This window comes from Heterodontus francisci, chromosome 8 (assembly GCF_036365525.1).
Source record: "Heterodontus francisci isolate sHetFra1 chromosome 8, sHetFra1.hap1, whole genome shotgun sequence".
NCBI lineage: Eukaryota > Metazoa > Chordata > Chondrichthyes > Heterodontiformes > Heterodontidae > Heterodontus > Heterodontus francisci.
This window is the reverse complement of record NC_090378.1, coordinates 83,545,903-83,566,135: the sequence shown is the minus strand read 5'-3', so window position 1 is coordinate 83,566,135 and position 20,233 is coordinate 83,545,903. Positions and strand designations below refer to the sequence as shown.

Genomic DNA, 20,233 nt, shown 5'->3' with positions numbered 1-20,233 from the left:
TGGTAGCATAGTGGTTATGTTACTGGACTAGCAATCCAGAGATTTGGACTTATGATCCAGAGACATGATTTCAAATTCCACTATTGCGGCTGGGGAATTTAAATTCAGTAAATTAATCTGGAATAAAAAGCTAGCATCAGTAATGGTGGCCTTGTAACTACTGGATTGTCGTAAAACCCCACCTGGTTCACTAATGTCCTTTAAGTAAGACAACCGGCCATCCTCTATGTGACTCTCGGCCCACAGCAATTTGATTTATTTTTTGATTTATTCAGAGTATTTTACACAGTGGTTGACTCTTAACTGCTCTCTGAAATGGCAGAGCCAGCCACTCAGTTGCAATAAACTGTTACAACAAAACATAATAAGAATAAAATTGGATGGACCACCCAGCATCGACTTAGGTATTGGATTCAAACATGACAAAGGCACATCCAGCTCTAAAGTCCTCCTAACTAACATCTGGGACTTGAGTCAAAATTGGGAAAGCTGTCTCAACAGTGTGACTCACATAATCATATTTTTCAGCTAACGCCCCAAACTCCTTCATCATCATACCTGAATATGTCTTGTCCCACCGGAAGGACAAACCCACGAGAGGTGGTAGCACAATGCTATACAGTTGGGCAGGAGTAGCCCTGGGAGTCCTCAACATTGATTCCGGACCCCATGAAGTCTCAAGTCATCAGGTCCAACATGAGCAAGGAAACCTCCTTCTGACTACCACGTTCTGCCCTCCCTCAGTTAATGAATCAGTATTCCTCCACGTTGGAACCACTTGGAAGAAGCAATGACAGAAGGAAGGACACAGAATGGGACTTCAATTTCCATTACCAAGAGTGGGTCGGTAGCACCATTACTGATCGAGTTGGCCAAGTCCTGAAGGACGCAGCTGCCAGATTGGGCTTGTGGAAGGTGGCAGGAGAACCAACACAGGTGAAAAACCCTCTTGATCTCACCCTCACCAATCTACCTGTCACAGATGCATCTGTCCATGACAGTTTTGCTAGGAGTGACAGCCCTTGTGGAGATAAAATCCTGACTTTGCACAGAGAATATTCTCCATTGTATTGTGTGGCACCACCACCACCATGATAAATAGGATGGATTCAGAACAGATCTAGTAGCTCAAAACTGGGCATCCATGAGGCGCAGTGAGCCATCAGCAGCAGCAGAATTGTTTTCAACCACAATCTGTAACCTCATGGCCCAGCTTATCCCTTAACCCTTATTCTAACATTACCAGAAAGCCAGGGGATCAACCCCGATTGAATGAGGAGTGCAGGAGAGCATGTCAGGAGCAGCACCAGGCATACCTAAAAATGAAGTGCCAAACTGGTGAAGCTACAATACAGCACTACACGAATGTTAGACAGTAGAAGCAGCATGCTGCAGACAGAATTAAGATCAGGTCAAAGCGCTGCAGTCCTGCCACATCCAGTTGTGAATGGTGGTGGACAATTAAACAACTAACAGGAAAAGGAGGCTCCATGAACATCCCCATTCTCAATGATGGTGCAGCCCAGCATGAGTGCCTAAGACAAGGCTGAAGTGCTTGTGACCATCTTCGGTCAGAAGTGCCGAGTGGATGATCCAGCTCAGACTTTTCCTGAGGTGCCCATCATCACAGAAGCAGTCTTCAGTCAATCGATTCACTCCATGTGATTTCAACTAATAGCTGAGTGCATTGGATTCAACAAAGACTATGGGTCCAACAACATCCCGGCTGTTGTGCTGAAGACTTGTGCTCCAGAACTAGCAGCGCCTCTAGACAAGCTGATCTATTTCTGGCTTCAACACTGGTATCTACCTAACAAAGGGGAAAATTGCCTAGGTATGTCCAGTACACAAAAAACAGGATAAATCCAATCCAGCCAATTAACGGGATCATCAATCTACTCTCAATCACCAGGGAAGGGATCATCAACAGTGCCATCAAGTGGCACATCTTCACCAATAATATGTTCACCAATGCTCAGGATGATGTGCAATGTGGATGGGAACTTGGAGGTGTTGCTATGTGCCTGGTGCCCTTGTCCTTCTCGGTAACAGAGGTTGCGGGTTTGGGATGTGCTGTTGAAGAAACCCTGGGGACTTGCTGTAGTACATCTCATAGATAGTACATACTGCAGCCATGGCACTCCAGTGGTGGTGGGAGTGAATATTTAAGGTGATGGACGGGTGCCAATTAAGTGGTTGCTTTGTCCTGAATGCTGTCAAGCTTCTTGAGTGTTGTTGGAGCTACAATCAACCAGATAAGTGGAGAGTACTCCTTCACACACTAGACTTGTGCCTTGTAGATGATGGAAAGGCTTTTGGAATTAGGAAGTAGTCACTTGCTCTGTCAGGACCACATGACTCCAGACCTCATTACATCCTTGGTCCAAACATGGAGTAGTGAAGTCTTGCTTCAATTGTATAGAACCTTGGTTAGACTGCACTTGGAGTACTGTGTATAATTTGCAAAATTTGCAACAAATATACATTCCTTAAAGGCACAAAAACCCCACAGAAAAAGTGGCCCAACTGTGACTAACAAGTAGAGTTAAAGATAGTATTAGATGAAAGGAAGAGTTTTATAATGTTGCCAAAAAGAGAAGTAAGCTTGAGGGTTGAGAAGATTTTAGAATTCAGCAAAGGCGGACAAGAAATTGATAAGGAAAGAGAAAAGCTAATATGAGAGTACACTAGTAAGAGACACAAGGACAGATTAGAAACTTTTTTATAGGTGTGTAAATAGGAAGAGATTAGTGAAAGTAAACGTGGGCCCATTAGAGGCAGAGACAGGTGAAATTATAATGGGAAATAAGGAAATAGCAGAGACATTAAATAAGTACTTTATATCTGTCTTCACAGTAGAAGATACAAAAAACATTCTGGAAATAGTGGGGAATCTAGGGTCTAGCGTGAGCGAGGAACTTAAAGAATTCCGTTTAAGAGAAATGGAACTGAAAAAATTAATGGGACTAAGTGACAACAAATTTTTTATGTTATTCATTTGTGGGATGTGGGCGTCGCTCCCTAATTGCCTTTGAACTGAGTGGCTTGCTAGGCCATTTCAGAGGGCATTTATGGAGTCAGCCACATTGCTGTGGATTTGGAGTCACACGCAGGCCAGACCAGGTATGGAGGCAGATTTTCTTCCCTAAAGGACATTAGTGAAACAGATGTGTTTTCACAACAATCGACAATGGTTCCATGGCCATCATTAGACTAGCTTTTAAATTCCAGATTTATTAATTGAAATTTCACCATCTGCCGTGGTGGGATTCGAACCCATGTCCCCAGAGCATTAGCCTGGGCTCTGGATTACTCATCCAGTGACAGTACCACTATGCCACTGCCTCCCCCAACTTGACAATCTGCATCCTGGGGTTTTAAAAGAGGTAGCTGCAGAGATAGTGGATGCATTGATTTTACTCTTCCAGAATTCTTTAGATTCTAGAACAGCTCCTAAGGATTAGAAGGTAGCAAACATAACCCTGCTATTTAAGAAAGGAGGAAGAGAGAAAACGGGGACCTATAGACCAAACAGCTTAACATTAGTAATAGACAAAATGCTAGAATCTATTATTAGGGACATGGTAACGGGGCACTTAGAAAGTCATAGTATGATTAAGCAGAGTCAAACACGATTTATGAAAGGGAAAGCGTGTTTGATAAGTCTGCTAGAGTTTTTGAGATGTAACTAGTACGATGGATAAGAGGGAATCAGTGAATGTTGTGTATTTGAATTTTCAAAAAGCATTCTATAAGGTGCCACACAAGAGGTTATTACCGACTATTAGGATTCACGCAATTGCAGATAATGTTCCCCTCCAAGTCACACACCATCCTGACTTGGAACTATATCGCCGTTCCTTCACTGTCGCTGGGTCAAAATCCTGGAACTCCGTTCCTAACAGCACTGTGGGTATACCTACCCCAAATGGACTGCAGCGGTTCAAGAAGGCAGCTCACCACCACCTCCTCAAGGGCAATTAGGGATGGGCAATAAATGCTGGCCTGGCCAGTGACGCCTACATCCCATGAATGAATTAAAAAAAAATGTATTTGCATGGATTGAGGATTAGTTAATGGACAGAAAACAGGGAGATTTTCAGGTTGACAGGCTGTAGCTAGTCAGGTACCACAAAAATCAGTACTTGGGCCTGAGGTATTTACAATCTATATTAATGACTTAGATGAGGGGACTGAGTGTGAAACATCCAAGTTTGCTAACAATACAAAGTTAGGTGGAAAAGTAAGGGGTGAGGAGGACACAAAGAGTCTTACTATAGGGCATTGGAGAGGCCACACCTGGAGTCCTGTGTGCACTTTTAGTCTCCTTACCTAAGGAAGGACATACTTGCCCTAGAGGGAGTGCAACAAAGGTTCACTAGGCTGGTTCCTGGGATGAGGGGATTGTCCTATGAGGACAGATTGAGAAGACCAGGCCTGCATTCCCTAGAGTTTAGAAGAATGAGAGGTGATCTCATCTCTCGAGATAAGGAGGCCAAAGAAGAAGAAGATAAAATGTTTAATGGGCTTGACAGGGCAGACACTGAGAAAATGATTCTCTTGGCTGGGAAATCTAGAACACAGGGCCACAGCATTAGAAGGGATTCTAGGACTTAGGTGAGGAGACATTTCTTCACTCAAAGAGAATCTTTGGAATTCTTCACCCCAGAAAGCTGTGGATGCTCAGTTGTTGAGTATATTGAAGACCTAAATAGATTGTTTGCTGCGTGCCCATCATTTTTGCAGAAGGAAGGATGCCAACCAAGGTCAATAAGACTTTTGGGTACTAAAGGAATTAAAGGATATGCTGATAGTGCGGGAAGGTGGAATTGAGGTGGAAGATCAGCCGTGATCGGTGTAAGAGCCAAATGGCCTACTCCTGCTCCTATTTCTTATGTAGCTCTTCAGATAATGAAGCAGTGTGTGTCCACATGCAGCAAGACTGGGACATCATTCGGGTTTGGGCTGAAAAGTGGCAAGTAATATTTGCGACACATAGGTGTTAGGCAATGACCAACTCCAACCACCTCACCTTGACATTCAACAGCATTATCATCATCAAATACCCCGTCATCAATATCCTGGGGATCAATATTGATCAGAAACTTAACTAGACCAGCCACATTAATATAGTGGCTACAAGCGCAGGTCAGAGGCTAAATATTCTACAGCAAGTGGTTCATCTCCTGATTCCCCAAAGCTTGTCCATCATCTACCAGGCACAAGTCAGGAGTGTGATGGAATACTCTCCACTTGCCTAGATGCAGCTCCAACAAAACTCAAGAACCTTAACACCATCCAGGACAAAGCAGCCCACTTGATTGGCACCCCATCCACCACCTTAAACATTCACTCCCTCCACCACCAGCGCGCCATGGGCTGCAATGTGTACCATCTACAAGATGCACTGCACCAACTTGCCAAGGTTTCTTCAAAAGCACATTCCACACCCAGAACCTCTACCACAGAGAAGGACAAAGGCCCTAAGCACATGGGAACACCACCACCTCTAATTTTCCTGCCAAGTTACACACCATCCTGTCTTGGAAATGTAATACCATTGTCACTGGGTCAAAATCCTAGAACTCTCTCCCTAAAAGCAATGTGGGTGTACCTTCACCACATGTATTGCAGTGGTTCAAGGCTCACCATTACCTTTCAAGGACAATTAGGGATGGGCAATAAATGCTGGCTTTTCCAGCAATGCCCACATTCCATGAATGAATAAAAAGATTAATTTCTCTCTCTCCCCGCCATATTCTGCCCCACCTAATAGTGTGATTACTGGTGGGATAAATACCCAGTAAATGCCCGTTCCTCATGTGTGACCCGAGCTGAATATCAGGACAGTATGAAGAACTGGACACTGTTCTCACCGATGTCCACCTGCTAGAAGGCAGTGTCAAGTAGTCAAAACTCTGGCTGATATTTCCTCTTTAGCCCAAAGGCTCTGAGGACAACTGTAGCATCTGAACTAATTGCCCTGGATGAGATCAGCTAACTCCACATAGACTAAAGATCAAACCTGGGACCTTCCTCTCTATATAACTCAGTCCCATTCCAGGCACTATCTTTACAAGATTTAATATTTGTACTCAGTGCTGAAGACAAAGAAATATTACAATTAACCCAAGGCACCTTCAGCATTTCTGCTTCCAGAGCATTTACTGAAGCACATTATTGTGAGAATATATATCTTGGTAGATTGCCAAAATACATAAAGCAAGCAAGGCTGTCATCTTCAGCATTCTGAGAAAAATTGCTAATGTCACAAGTTTAAAGTTAATGGTATTCTAACATACCAATATTGGAATCTTAAATGATTTACTTTAGCTTTATCTTTCAAAAAATCCATAATTATTGAAATTAAGCCAGCACTTAGAGACACTGTCTTCATTGGAAAGAGATTGGAAACCTTTTTTTGTTTGGGAAAGATAAGGGCCTTGGATAATCTTTTACTTGGTAATACATGATTATATAGCTGTTGATGCAATTTATGACATTTCATTATGCACTTGTAAACAGCCAATAAGAAGGTTGCTATTAAAAAACAGAAAATGCTGGGAATATTCAACAGGTCTGGCAGCATTTGTGGAGAGAGAAACAGTTAATGTTTCAGATGATGACCCATCCTCAGAACCAAGGATCCTGAAATGTTAACTCTGTTTCTCTCTCCACAGATGCTTCTGAGTATTTCCAGCATTTTCTGTTTTTATTTTAGATTGCCATCATGCACAGTACTTTGCTCTTGAAAAAGGTTGCGAATACATTTTTCAATTAGGACAATGGCCCTTTAATGGCGATTTGCCCTGATGGACTATCCTCTTTATAACATATCTGCTTTACATTCCACATCTTGCAAAACAAGCTATTCTGCCAAATATACAGAACTATAGTACCGTGCAGCAGAATTCTAAATTAGGAGATCAGAAATATATTGTGTTATAGTAACTAAATATAAAATCATTTTACAACATTCTGCCATAATATACAAAGCGCTTAAATACCACTTCAGCAATCCTTGGAGTTTCAGAAGAATTGGACTCTTGTAAACTGCATATGCTTGTACTGTATTAGATTGTGTAGGGTACTTCGTGTGTGATTTTGCACTAGCATGTAGTGCATATTTCCGCGAGCAGAAAAGTATCATGTGGGTGACTTTATGATGAGATTTTTTGGTTTTCACTTATATTTATTTTGTAGCTATGCCATTCATGTACACACTGGTACAACCACTATCATCCATTATTCTAAATTGAATACATTCATGAGAATTAATATTTGGGAAACATGATGCAATTTTTTGTCAGAAAAAGTGTCATTGTCAAGTAAATATTGCATTTATTCTATTATAACATAACACTACCCACATGTATGTGCACATGCAAATGCATGCAAAAAATGTGAAACCATGTGCGGAAACTTTGTGGCTTCAACAGTTTGATTTTGGCAAAAGTCAGCAATGGGAGAGTGAAACATAAACTCAAAATGACCACAGGTTAGGAGCATGCAGGCAGAGAGGGAATGGGTGACTGCCAGGCAGTCTAAGAGAACCAGGCAGGCAGTGCAGGAGTCCCCCTGAGTCTATCTTACTTGCTAATTAGTTTTCTATTTTGGATACTGGTGAGAGCGATGGTTCCTCGGGGGAGTGCAGTCAGAGCAAAGCCTGTGGCACCATGGGTGGCTCAGCTGCACAGAAGAGAAGGAAGAGTAGAAGAGCAATAATGATAGGGGATTCGACAGTCAAGGGGATCAGACAGGCGTTTCTGTGGCATTAAACGTGACTCCAGAATGGTGTGTTGCCTCCTTGGTGCCAGGGTCAAGGATGTCACAAAGCAGTTGCAGGACATCCTTCTGGGGGAGGCTGAACAGCCAGAGAGAGAGGGAGAGAGAGCGAGACAGACAGACAGAGAGAAAACACCCACCCTCAGAAGCCTGAAACAGCAAAAGGCTGTGAAGACTGACCTATTTTGAAAGTTGAAGTTTGCAGAGAAGGAAAAGACCAACAGGATCACCAGGAACTTATTCATGGACATCCAGGTTGAAAGTCCTCAGAGAAGCCAGCAAAAAGGTCATTGCTACTGGGAGGAGTTTGGGACTTTTAACCTCAAAGATTTCACCATGAAAGAGGACTGCGTAACGTATAAGTGTGGTGTGAGGTTTTCAAGTATTTTAATAAGTAAAGAAAATACCTTTCCTTGTCATCTGGGGCATCAGATACTTACAAAGTACTATTTAGTTAATGGGGATTTCTATTAGTTTAATTGGTGTAACAAAAGTCTTAAAATGTGAAATCTTGTCATGTGATTGGTCTGGGGTGGGGGGGTCATATCTCTTATTTTCAACTTTAACTGCCTCACGGAGGTCATAGCAATATGATCAAGTTAAAAAGCAAGAGACTGAACACGTTTGAGGCCATTTTCAGCCCACTGTTAATGAAATTTTGTTTGTTTTTTGGTTCTTAGCATTAGGTTTTAATGAGCCTTTAATGTTTCTTTTCCTACAGCCACAATACTGTGTTAATGGATTTCCTACTGGAATCTGCTTTGTGATTGGTTGGGAAGACAAAGACCACTGAAGGGAAAATGGGCAGGTTATGATGCACAACGGTTACTTTGTGTCATCCCCCTTTGGTACCCAAGCACCTGCATTTGCAAAGGTGAGCAGCATTCGCTTTAGCAAATAACTAGTGCATGTGAAGGTTCCAACTCTCAAGCTACACTTGGTTGAGAAACAAAATATTCTGGTAAATCAACATTTGAAAAGCCAACAGATTAGTTTGATTTGCTCAGTATTATATGTTTATTCTTTTTCCTCTGGGATGTACAACAGCATGCAGGCAGAGGGCAAAATGTAGAAATATAACCCACCGAGTAAGCATAATGTGTGAACTCCAGCCTGCCGGTTCCTTTTGATCTTGTCATAGAAGCTTTCAGGTTTCCAGCTCTCTGTCCAGAACACTATGGATACGGTTTCTCCAAAATTGTACAACTAGGAAAGAATATCAATAAATACTTGACCAAAATTGACGAGGATGCACTCTTGTGAATGGATAAACAATTTGAATCCAGTTACACACCAGACACACATACAGCAAGATACCATAAATTGTCATTTTTCTTTTACATGTCATAAGTTATTTAATACAGACTCCAATTATTAATTTTAGTTTTGCAGGTGAAGAGGGAAAAAATTGCTTTTAGAAAGCAATACAGGCTTAAAGACAGGATTCTTGGTAGTGTGGAGGAACAGAGGGATCTTGGGGTCCATGTCCATAGATTGCTCAAAGTTGCCACCCAAGTTGATAGGGTTGTTAAGAAAGCGTATGGTGTCTTGGCTTTCATTAACAGGGGGATTGAGTTTAAGAGCCGCGAGGTTATGCTGCAGCTCTATAAAGCCCTGGTTAGACCACACTTGGAATATTGTGTTCAGTTCTGGTCGCCTCATTATAGGAAGGATGTGGAAGCTTTAGGGAGGGTGCAGAGGAGATTTACCAGGATGCTGCCTGGACTGGAGGGCATGTCTTACGAAGAAAGGTTGAGGGCGCTAGGGCTTTGCTCATTGGAGCGAAGAAGGATGAGAGGTGACTTGATAGAGGGGTACAAGATGATGAGAGGCATAGATAGAGTGGATAGCCAGAGACTTTTTCCCAGGGCGGAAAGGGCTATCACCAGGGGGCATAATTTTAAGGTGATTGGAGGAAGGTTTCGGGGAGATGTCAGAGGTAGGTTCTTTACACAGAGAGTGGTGGGTGCGTGGAATGCACTGCCAGCGGTGGTAGTAGAAGCAGATACATTAGGGACATTTAAGCGACTCTTGGATAGGTACATGGATGATAGTAGTATGAAAGGTATGTAGGTAGTTTGATCCTAGAGTAGGTTAAAGGTTCGGCACAACATTGTGGGCCGAAGGGCCTGTGCTGTACTGTTCTATGTTCTAAAGCAATACATAGACTTACTGCAATGCCAGTCTCATTGATTCAAAATGCAAAGTTGGGACATGCTCCTCCAATCTCTGACAGAGATGTAAGACCACAGTTCTCGAAAACTCACTCTGTGATTATGATTGTGAATAAAATGCAAATCAAGTTGGGTATCCGTTAATGAAATGGATAAAAGTGAGGTGGCAGATGTAGGTCAGAGACAATAAGTGACTATCATTCTAGCTATCGGAAATTTATCAGGAATTGTAAGGAATATGAGATTATTCCCTCAGGGTAAAGCAGAGAATATAAGAACACCTAACCACGAACATACGAAGTAGGAGCGGAAGTAAGCCATTCGGCCCCTCATGCCTGCTCCACCATTCAATAAGATCATGGCTGATCTGTTTGCGTTTCGAACTCCACACTCCCATCTAACCCCAATAACCTTTGATTCCCTTGCCTAACAAGAATCTATTTACCTCCGCCTTAAAAATATTTAATGACTCCACGATCACCACCTTCTGAGGCAGATAGTTCCAAAGACGCACAACTCTCAGAGAAAAAATTTCTCCTCATCTCTGTCCTAAAAGGGAGACCACTAATTTTTGAACAGTGCCCCCCAGTTCTGGACTCATCCACAAGAGGAAACATCCTTTCCACATCCACCTTGTCAAGACCATTCAGGATCTTATATACTTCAATCAAGTCTCCCCTCACTCTTCTAAACTCCAGTGAAAACAAGCCCAGTCTGTCCAACCTTTCCTCATAAGACAACCCGCGCATTCCAGGTATCAATCTAGTAAACCTCCTCTGAACCGCCTCCAACGTATTTACATCCTTCCTTAAATAAGGAGAACGAAACTGCACACAGTATTCCAGGTGTGGTCTCACCAATGCCCTGTATAACTGAAGCATAACATCCTGACATTTATTTCAATTCCTCTCGTAATAAAGGATAGCATTTGCATTAGCCTTCTTTATTACTTGCTGCACCTGCATACTAACTTTTTGTGACTCATGCACTAGAATACCTAGATCCCTCCGCACCCCAGAATTCTGCAGTCGTTCTCTGTTTAAGTAGTACTCTGCTTTTTTATTCTTCCTGCCAAAGTGAACAACTTCACATTTTCCCACATTATACTCCATCTTCCAGATTTTTGCCCACTCACTCAACCTATCTATATTGGTCTGCAACCTCCTTTTATCCTCTTCACACCATATTTTCCTACCTATCTTTGTGTCATCTGCAAATTTAGCTACCAAGCCATTGCTCCCCTCATCTAAGTCACTGATATAAATTGTAAAAAGTTGAGGCCCCAGCACAGACCATGTGGGACTCCACTCGTGACATCATGCCAATCAGAAAAGGATCCATTTATGCATACTCTCTGTTTTCTGCCTGCCAGCCAATCTTCTATCCATGCTAATATGTTACCCCCTACACCATGAGCTCTTACTTTGCGCAATAATCTTTTATGTGGCACCTCGTCAAATGCCTTCTGGAAATCCAAGTACGCCAATGGGCTCCCCTTTATCCACAGCGTATGTTACTCCTTCAAAGAACTCCAATAAATTGGTTAAACATGATTTCCCTTTCACAAAACCATGCTGACTATTTCCGATTACCTTGAGTTTTTCTAAGTTCCCAGCATTAACCTCCTTAACGATCGATTCTAACACCTTCCCCACGACAGACGTTAAGCTAACTGGCCTATAGTTACCTGTTTCCTGCTTCCTCCCCACCTTCTTGAATAGGCGGGGATATATTTGCTACTTTCCAATCTGATGGAACCTTTCCAGAATCTTGCGAATTTTGAAAAATTAACACCAACGCATCTAATACCTCATTAGCCACCTCTTTTAAGACCCTAGGATGAAGCCCATCAGGCCCTGGGGACTTGTCAGCCGCAGCTCCATCAGTTTGCTCAGTACCGCTTCCCCGGTGATTGTAATTTCACCAAGTTCCTCTCTTCCTTCCCACCTCGTGATTTACAGCTATTACTGGAATCTTTTTTGTATCCTTTGAAGACAGAACTAAACTTCTCAAGATCACAATACTGGTCCAGGCTAAATCTGACTATTAGAAAGGGATCAAATACCAGGGATACATATTAAAAAATACTAATTTAAGCATAAGAAAAGGAGCCAGGAAGAACTTTTTCCATACAAAGGCCACCAGACCCATTGTAAGAGTTTCAGAGGATGGTCAGTAAAGTGAAGAGCATAAATAAGTTCTCAACTGAAATGTTAACTCTACTTCTCTCTCCACAGATGCTGCCAGACCTGCTCAGTATTTCCAGCATTTCTTGTTTGTATTTCAGATTTCCAGCATCCGCAGTATTTTGCATTTATTTATTATATCCAAAGAAAATTATTTGTGTTTGTGGAAAGGGAAGAGAATGAGGGACGTGGTAAGAATGTGGCTAGTTTATGCTGTTATGAGTTCTGGGTCCTATTTTAGAGACAGATGTATTTGCCCCCATAAAACCACAGCCACACCATGGCAGAAGCACCACTGTTACACGGGGCTCAGTTTAGTCTTAAGAATGACTATAGCAAAAGTGTTATTTTCCACTGGTTATAATCTTGCTGCGTACAAAAAAAACAAGGTATCCTCTTCACCTTGTGAATGTACTAATTATTGAGAGCAGTTGTATGGATCTCTTTCTTGTAAAAGACCACTAGTGCATTGCTTATCGCCAAAGGATCGGATACATTTGATTGGCATAAATTTGATTTAAAAACATTCATATTGTTAAAAATTGCAAAAATACACTGTAATGAGAATATAGTTATGGACACTGCCACACCAGAGTGTTTACACAGTTTTACCAGTTGATAACTTTAAGCACAAATTGGGACTGCATCTGGAATTTATTTTTTGTTGTTTAGAGATTAAAGATACACACATCAAATGTGGAAACAAGGAAACAGAAGCAATGAACAGATAAGGTTACATTTTAATTGTACTTGAAGCAGAAAGATCTTTATAACTGCTAAGAACGTACAGAGCCAGAAAAGACTATTGGGCTCATTGAATCTGCTCCTTTGGCCAGACCAAGAATAATTCGCATGTCAGGGTCGCTCCAAATTATTTAATTTCCTGAAAAAAGTGAACAACCTTAGGTAACATTTTGAAGAAAAGAAAACCCCATTACCCCTGAAAATAACAGAATTTCCTAGATATCAGCTTAACATTCAGCATAATCACCCTGATCAGTTACATACCACAGATGATAGTCCCATGATCTCAGCAGCACAGGAACAATGGTTGTAGAGTACTTGATCATTTGTAGTTACATTTATGTCCAATAACCTTCAGTCCTGTTCAATACTGGATATTTCTCCAGCTCTTTTTCCTTTAAGAGTTGCAATCACTAGCTGTGATAGAAGTCCATTCCACACAAAATTTTACAATTCTCACTGCAATTTGCTAATACTGTACACAAGTACGCTAATTCTGCAATCATTTAAATTAAATAACTGACACCCACATAATCCACGTTGTTCATTTGGTTTATCCTCTTTTTTTATGTTAAAAATGTTTAAGTCAGTCCATTGCAATGCCTCTCCATAAACTTTTCCAGTGCTACAGCAACCTCCCCCACCCCTCCTATAAAATCTCAGTTCCTCTTAACCTGGTCTCTTGTGTATTACCCTGCAACCCTCACCCCTACCCCCCCAAATCCATTGGCAGTAGTGCTTAAAGCCAGCTAGGCCTAATGTTCTGGAATTACTGTTCTAAATCTGTCTGCCTCTTCTCCTTTTAACACCCTCCTCAAAACCCACTTCTTTAACGAAGATTTTGTTTGCCCCTTCTAACATTTCTTATGACTCAGCGTAGTGGTAATGTCACCAGACTAGTAACCCAGAGCCTCAGACTGATACTTTGGGGAAAAAGGTTCAAATCTCACCATGGCAGATGGTGAATTTGAATTCAATTAATAAATTTGGAATTTAAAAGCTAGTCTAGTGGTGACCATGAAACCATTGGTGATTGTTACAAAAACCCATCTGATTCACTAATGTTCTTTATGGAAGGAAATCTGCCGTCCTTACCTCGTCTGGCCAACATGTGACTCCAGACCCACAGCAATGTAGCTGGCTCTTAAAATGCCCTCTGAAATGGCCTAGCAAGACACTCAGCTGTATCTAACCGCTATGAAGTCTAAGAAAAGGAATGAAACAGGTCGGACCACCTGGCATCAACTGGGCACCGGAAACGACAACAGCAAATCCAGCCCTGTCGACCTTGCAAAGTCCTCCTTACTAACATCTAGGGGCTTGTACCAAAATTGGGAGAACTGTCCCACAGACTAGTCGACCAACAGCATGACATAGTCATATTCACAGAATCACACCCTGCAGTCAATGTCCCCGACTCCTCCATCACCATCCCCGAGTACGTCCCGTCCCACAGGCAGGATAGACCCATCAAAGGTGGCGGCACAGTGATATACAGTCGGGAGTGAGTTGCCCTGGGAGGCCTGAACATAGACTCCGGAACCCATGAAGTTTCATGGCATCAGGCCAAACTCTAGCAAGGAAACCTCCTGCTGATTGGCACCTACCGCTCCTCCACCCCCTGCTCGGCTGATGAATCAGTGCTCCTCCATGTTGAATGCCAATTGGAAGAAGTAGTGGGGGTAGCAAGGGTGGGGGACTTCAATGTCCATCACCAAGAGTGGTTCGGTAGCACCACTACTGGCCAAGCTGGCCAAGTCCTAAAGGACATAGCTGCTAGACCGGGTCTGCGACAGGTGGTGAGGGAACCAACAAGAGGGAAAATCCTACTTGACCTCGTCCTCACCAATCAACCTGTCGCAGATGCAGTTGTACATGGCAGTTTTGGTAAGAGTGACCACCGCACAGCCCTTCTGGAGATGAAGTCCTGTCTTCAGACTGAGAGTATCCACCATCATGTTGTGTGACATTACCGCCGAGCTAAATGGAATAGATTTCAAACAGATCTAGCAACTCAAGACAGGGCATCCATGAGGCGTTGTGGGCCATCAGCAGCAGCAGAATTGTATTCAACCACAATTTGTAACCTCAGGCCTGGCATATCCCCCACATTACCATTAAGCCAGGAGACCAACCCTGGTTCAATGAAGAGTGCAGGATGGCATGCCATGAGCAGCACCAGGCATACCTAAAAATGAAGGTACTGGTGATGCTACAACACAGGACTACTTACTTACAGGCAAAACAATGGAAGCAGCATGCGATAAACAGGGCAAAGCGATCCCACAACCAACATATCAGATCTAAGCTCTGCAGCCCTGTCATATCCAGTTGTGAATGTTGGTGGAAAATTAAACAATTAAATTGAGGAGGCTCCACAAATATCTTCATCCTCAATGATGGGGGAGCCCAGCACATCAGTGCAAAAGACAAGGCTGAAGCATTTGCCTCTTCAGCCAGAAGTGCCGAGTGGAAGATCCATTTTAGCCTCTTCCTGAGGTCCCCAGCATTATAGATGCCAGTCTTCAGCCAATCCCATTCACTCCACGTGTTATCAAGAAACGGCTGAAGGCACTGGATACTGCAAAGGCTATGGGCCTTGACAACATTCCGGCAATAATGCTGAAGACTTGTGCTCCAGAACTAGCCACACCCCTAGCCAAGCTGTTCTAGCACAGTTGCAACACTGGCACCTAGCCGGCAATGTGGAAAACTGCCCAGGTATGTCCTGTGCACAAAAAGCAGGACAAATCCAACCCGGTCAACTACCGCCCTCTCAGTCTACTCTAGATCATCAGCAAAGTGATGGAAGTGGTCATTGACAGGTCTATCAAGTGGCACTAGCTCAGCAGTAGTGTCCTAGGCCCAACCATCGTCAGTTGCTTCATCAATGACCTTCCTTCGATCATCAGTTAGAAGTGGGGGTGTTTGCTGATGATTGCACAATGTTCAGCACCATTCATGACGCCTCAGATACTGAAGCAACCCATGTTCAGATGCAGCAAGACCTGGACAATATCCAGGCTTGGGCTGATAAGTGGCAAGTAACATTCACACCACACAAGTGCCAGGCAATGACCATCTCAAACATGAAAGAATCTAACCATTTCCGCTTGGCATTACCATCGCTGAATCCCCCACTATCAACATCCTGGGGGTTACCATTGACCCGAAACTGAACTGCACCAGCCACATTAATACTGTGGCTACAAGAGCAAGTCAAGGACTACGAATTCTGTGGCGAATAACTCATCTCCTGTCTCCCCAATGCCTGTCCACCATCTACAAGGCACAAGTCAGGGGTGAGATGGAATACTCTCCACTTGCCTGGATGGGTGCAGCTCCAACAACATATCGGTAGGCGGTGGCGTAGTGGTATTATCACTGGACTAGTAACCCAGAGATCCAGGGTATTCCTCTGGGGACATGGGTTCGAATCCCACCACAGCAGAAGGTGGAATTTAAACAATAAAAATCTGGAATTAAAACTGGTCTAATGATGGCCATGAAACCATGGGTCACGAATGTCCTTTACGGAAGGAAATCTGCTGTCCTTACCTAGTCTGGCCTACATGTGACTCCAGACCCACAGCAATGTGGTTAACTCTTACATGCCCTCAGAAATGGCCTAACAAGCCACTCAGTTGTAACTAACCGCTACAAAGTCGAGAAAAAGGAATGAAACCGGATGGATCACCCAGCATCGACCTAGGCACCGGAAACGACTACGGCAAACCCAGCCCTGTCGACCCTGCAAAGTCCTCCTTACTAACATCTGGGGGCTTGTGCCAAAGTTGGGAGAGCTGTCCCACAGACTAGTCAAGCAACAGCCTGACATAGTCGTACTCACGGAATCATACCTAACAGACAATGTCCCAGACACTGCCATCACCATCCCCGGGTACATCCTGTCCCACCGGCAGGACAGACCCAGCAGAGGCGGTGACACAGTGGTATACAGTAGGGAGGGAGTTGCCCTGGGAGTCCTCAACATCGACTCCGGACCCCATGAAGTCTCATGGCATCAGATCAAATATGGGCAAGATAACCTCCTACTGATTACCACCTACCGCCCTCCCTCAGCTGATGAGTCAGTACTCCTCCATATTGAACAGCACTTGGAGGAAGCACTGAGGGTGGCAAGAGCACAAAATGTACTCTGGGTGGGGGACTTCAATGTCCATCACCATGACTGGCTTGGTAGCACCACTACTGACCGAGCTGGCCGAGTCCTAAAGGACATGGCTGCTAGACTGGGTCTGCGGCAGGTGGTGGGGGAACCAACATGAGGGAACAACATACTCGACCTTGTCCTCACCAATCTGCCTGCCGCAGATGCATCTGTTCATGACAGTATTGGTAGGAGTGACCACCGCACAGTCCTTGTGGAGACGAAGTCCCGCCTTCACATTGAGGATACCGTCCATCATGTTGTGTGGCACTATCACCGTGCTGAATGGGATAGATTTCGAACGGATCTAGCAATGCAAAACTGGGCATCCATGAGGCGCTGTGGGCCATCAGCAGCAGCAGAATTGTACTCAACCACAATCTGTAACCTCATGGCCTGACATATCCCCCACTCTACCATTACCATCAAGCCAGGAGACCAACCCTGGTTCAATGAAGAGTGCAGAAGGGCATGCCAGGAGCAGCACCAGGCATACCTCAAAATGAGGTGTCAACCTGGTGAAGCTACAACCCAGGACTACTTGCATGCCAAACTGCGTAACCAGCATGCGATAGACAGAGCGAAGCGATCCCATAACCAACGGATCAGATCTAAGCTCTGCAGTCCTGCCACATCCAGCCGTGAATGGTGGTGGACAAGTAAACAACTAACTGGAGGAGGTGGCTCCACAAATATCCCCATCCTCAATGACGGGGGAGCCCAGCACATCAGTGCGAAAGATAAGGCTGAAGCATTTGCAACAATGTTCAGCCAGAAGTGCCGAGTTGATGATCCATCTCGGCCTCCTCCTGAAGTCCCCAGCATCACAGATGCCAAACTTCAGCCAATTCGATTCACTCCACGTGATATCAAGAAACGACTGAAGGCACTGGATACTGCAAAAGCTATGGGCCCTGACAATATTCCGGCAATAGTACTGAAGACCTGTGCTCCAGAACATGCCGCGCCCCTAGCCAAGCTGTTCCAGTACAGCTACAACACTGGCATCTACCCTGCAATGTGGAAAATTGCCCAGGTATGTCCTGTACACAAAAAGCAGGACAAGTCCAACCCGGCCAACTACCGCCCCATTAGCCTACTCTCAATCATCAGTAAAGTGATGGAAGGTGTCATCAACAGTGCCATCAAGCGGCACTTGCTTAACAACAACCTGCTCAGTGATGCTCAGTTTGGGTTCCGCCAGGGCCACTCAGCTCCTGACCTCATTACAGCCTTGGTTCAAATATGGACAAAAGACCTGAACTCAAGAGGTGAGGTGAGAGTGACCGTCCTTGACATCAAGGCAGCATTTGACCGAGTATGGCATCAAGGAGCCCTAGCAAAACTGAGGTCAATGGGAATCAGGGCTGGCTGGCTGGAGTCATACCTAGTGCAAAGGAAGATGGTTGTGGTTGTTGGAGGTCAATCATCTGAGCTCCAGGACATCGCTGCAGGAGTACCTCAGGGTAGTGTCCTAGGCCCAACCATCTTCAGCTGCTTCATCAATGACCTTCCTTCAATCATAAGGTCAGAAGTGGGGATGTTTGCACAATGTTCAGCACCATTCACGACTCCTCAGATACTGAAGCAGTCTGTGTAGAAATGCAGCAAGACCTGGACAATATCCGGGCTTGGGCTGATAAGTGGCAAGTAACATTCGCGCCAAACAAGTGCCAGGCAATGACCATCTCCAACAAGAGAGAATCTAACCATCTCCCCTTGACATTCAACGGCATTACCATCGCTGAATCCCCCACTATCAACATCCTAGGGGCTACCATTGACCGAAAACTGAACTGGAGTAGCCATATAAATACCGTGGCTACAACAGCAGGTCAGAGGCTAGGAATCCTGAGTGCTGAACCTGTGGAATTCTCTACCACAGAAGGCTGTGGAGACCAAGTCATTAAATATATTCAAGAAGGACATAGATATATTTCTTAATGCCAAAGGGATCAAGAGATATGGGGAGAAAGCGGGAACAGGGTACTGAATTCGACGATAAGCCATGATCTTTTTTGAATGGCGGAGCAGGCCCGAAGGGCTGAATGGCCTACTCCTGCTCCTATTTTTCTATGTTTCACATTTTTCCACATTGAACTTCATTTGCCACTTGTCTCTCCATTCCACCAACTATTTATGTCCTTTCGAAGTTCTACACTATCCTCCTCACAGTTCACAATTATTCCAAGTGTCGTATCATTCGCAAATTTTGAAATTGTGCCCTGTACACCAAGGGCTAGGTCATTAATATATAACAGGAACAACAAGGGTCCCAACACTGACCCCTGGGAAACTCCACTACAAATCTTCCACCGGCCCGAAGAACCACTACTCTCTGTTTCCTGTCACCCAGTCAGTTTTGTATCCACTTTACTACTGTACCTTTTATTCTATGAGCTCACAAGTCTGTTGTGTGGCACTGTATCAAATGCCTTTTGGTAGTCCATGTACACCACATCACCAGCACTGCCCTCATCAACCCTGTTACCTCTTCAAAAAACTCCAGAAAGCTAGTTAAAGATGATTTTCCCTGAACAAATCCATGCTGGCTTTCCATAATTAACCCGCATTTGTCCATGTGACTAATAATTTGGTTCCAAATTATTCTTTCTAGAAGTTTCCCCACGCACTAAAGTTAAACTGATTGACCTGATTGGGCTTATCTTTACATCCTTTTTTGAACAAGGGTGTAGGCATTTGCAATTCTTCAGTCCTCCGGAACCACCCGAGTCTAAAGACGACTGGAAAATTACAGCCAGTACCTCCACAATTTCCACTCTCACTTCTCTTATTATCTTTGGACGCATCTCATCTGGCCCTGGTGCTTTATCAACTTTTAAGTATAGCCAGTCTACCTAATACCTCGTCCTTATCAATTTTAAATCCTTCTGGTATATTAATCACCACCTCTTTCACTATGGCCTGGGTAGCATCTTCTTCCTTGGTAAAGACAGATGCAAAGTATTCATTTAATACCTCAGCTATTCCCCCTGTCTCCATGCGTAAATCCCCCTTTTGGTCCCCAATCGGTCCTATTCCACCTTTTACCAGCCTTTCACTATTTATATGCCTGTAGAAGACTTTGTGATTCCCTTTTATGTTAGCTGCCAATCTCTTTTCATACTCTCTTTGCTTCTCTTATTTGCTTTTTCATTTCCCCTCTGAACCTT

General features: G+C 43.9%; 1 protein-coding gene across 1 annotated transcript in view; it reads right to left on the bottom strand.

The window, feature by feature from the left end:
* The window catches only part of dph5 (diphthamide biosynthesis 5), a 121,673-nt gene that overhangs the window by 28,582 nt on the left and 72,858 nt on the right, over positions 1-20,233 (bottom strand). The window contains exon 4 of the mRNA XM_068037557.1: positions 8,871-8,991. Within this exon, the coding sequence (XP_067893658.1) occupies positions 8,871-8,991 (121 nt within the window). The remainder of the gene's footprint in view (positions 1-8,870; positions 8,992-20,233) is intronic.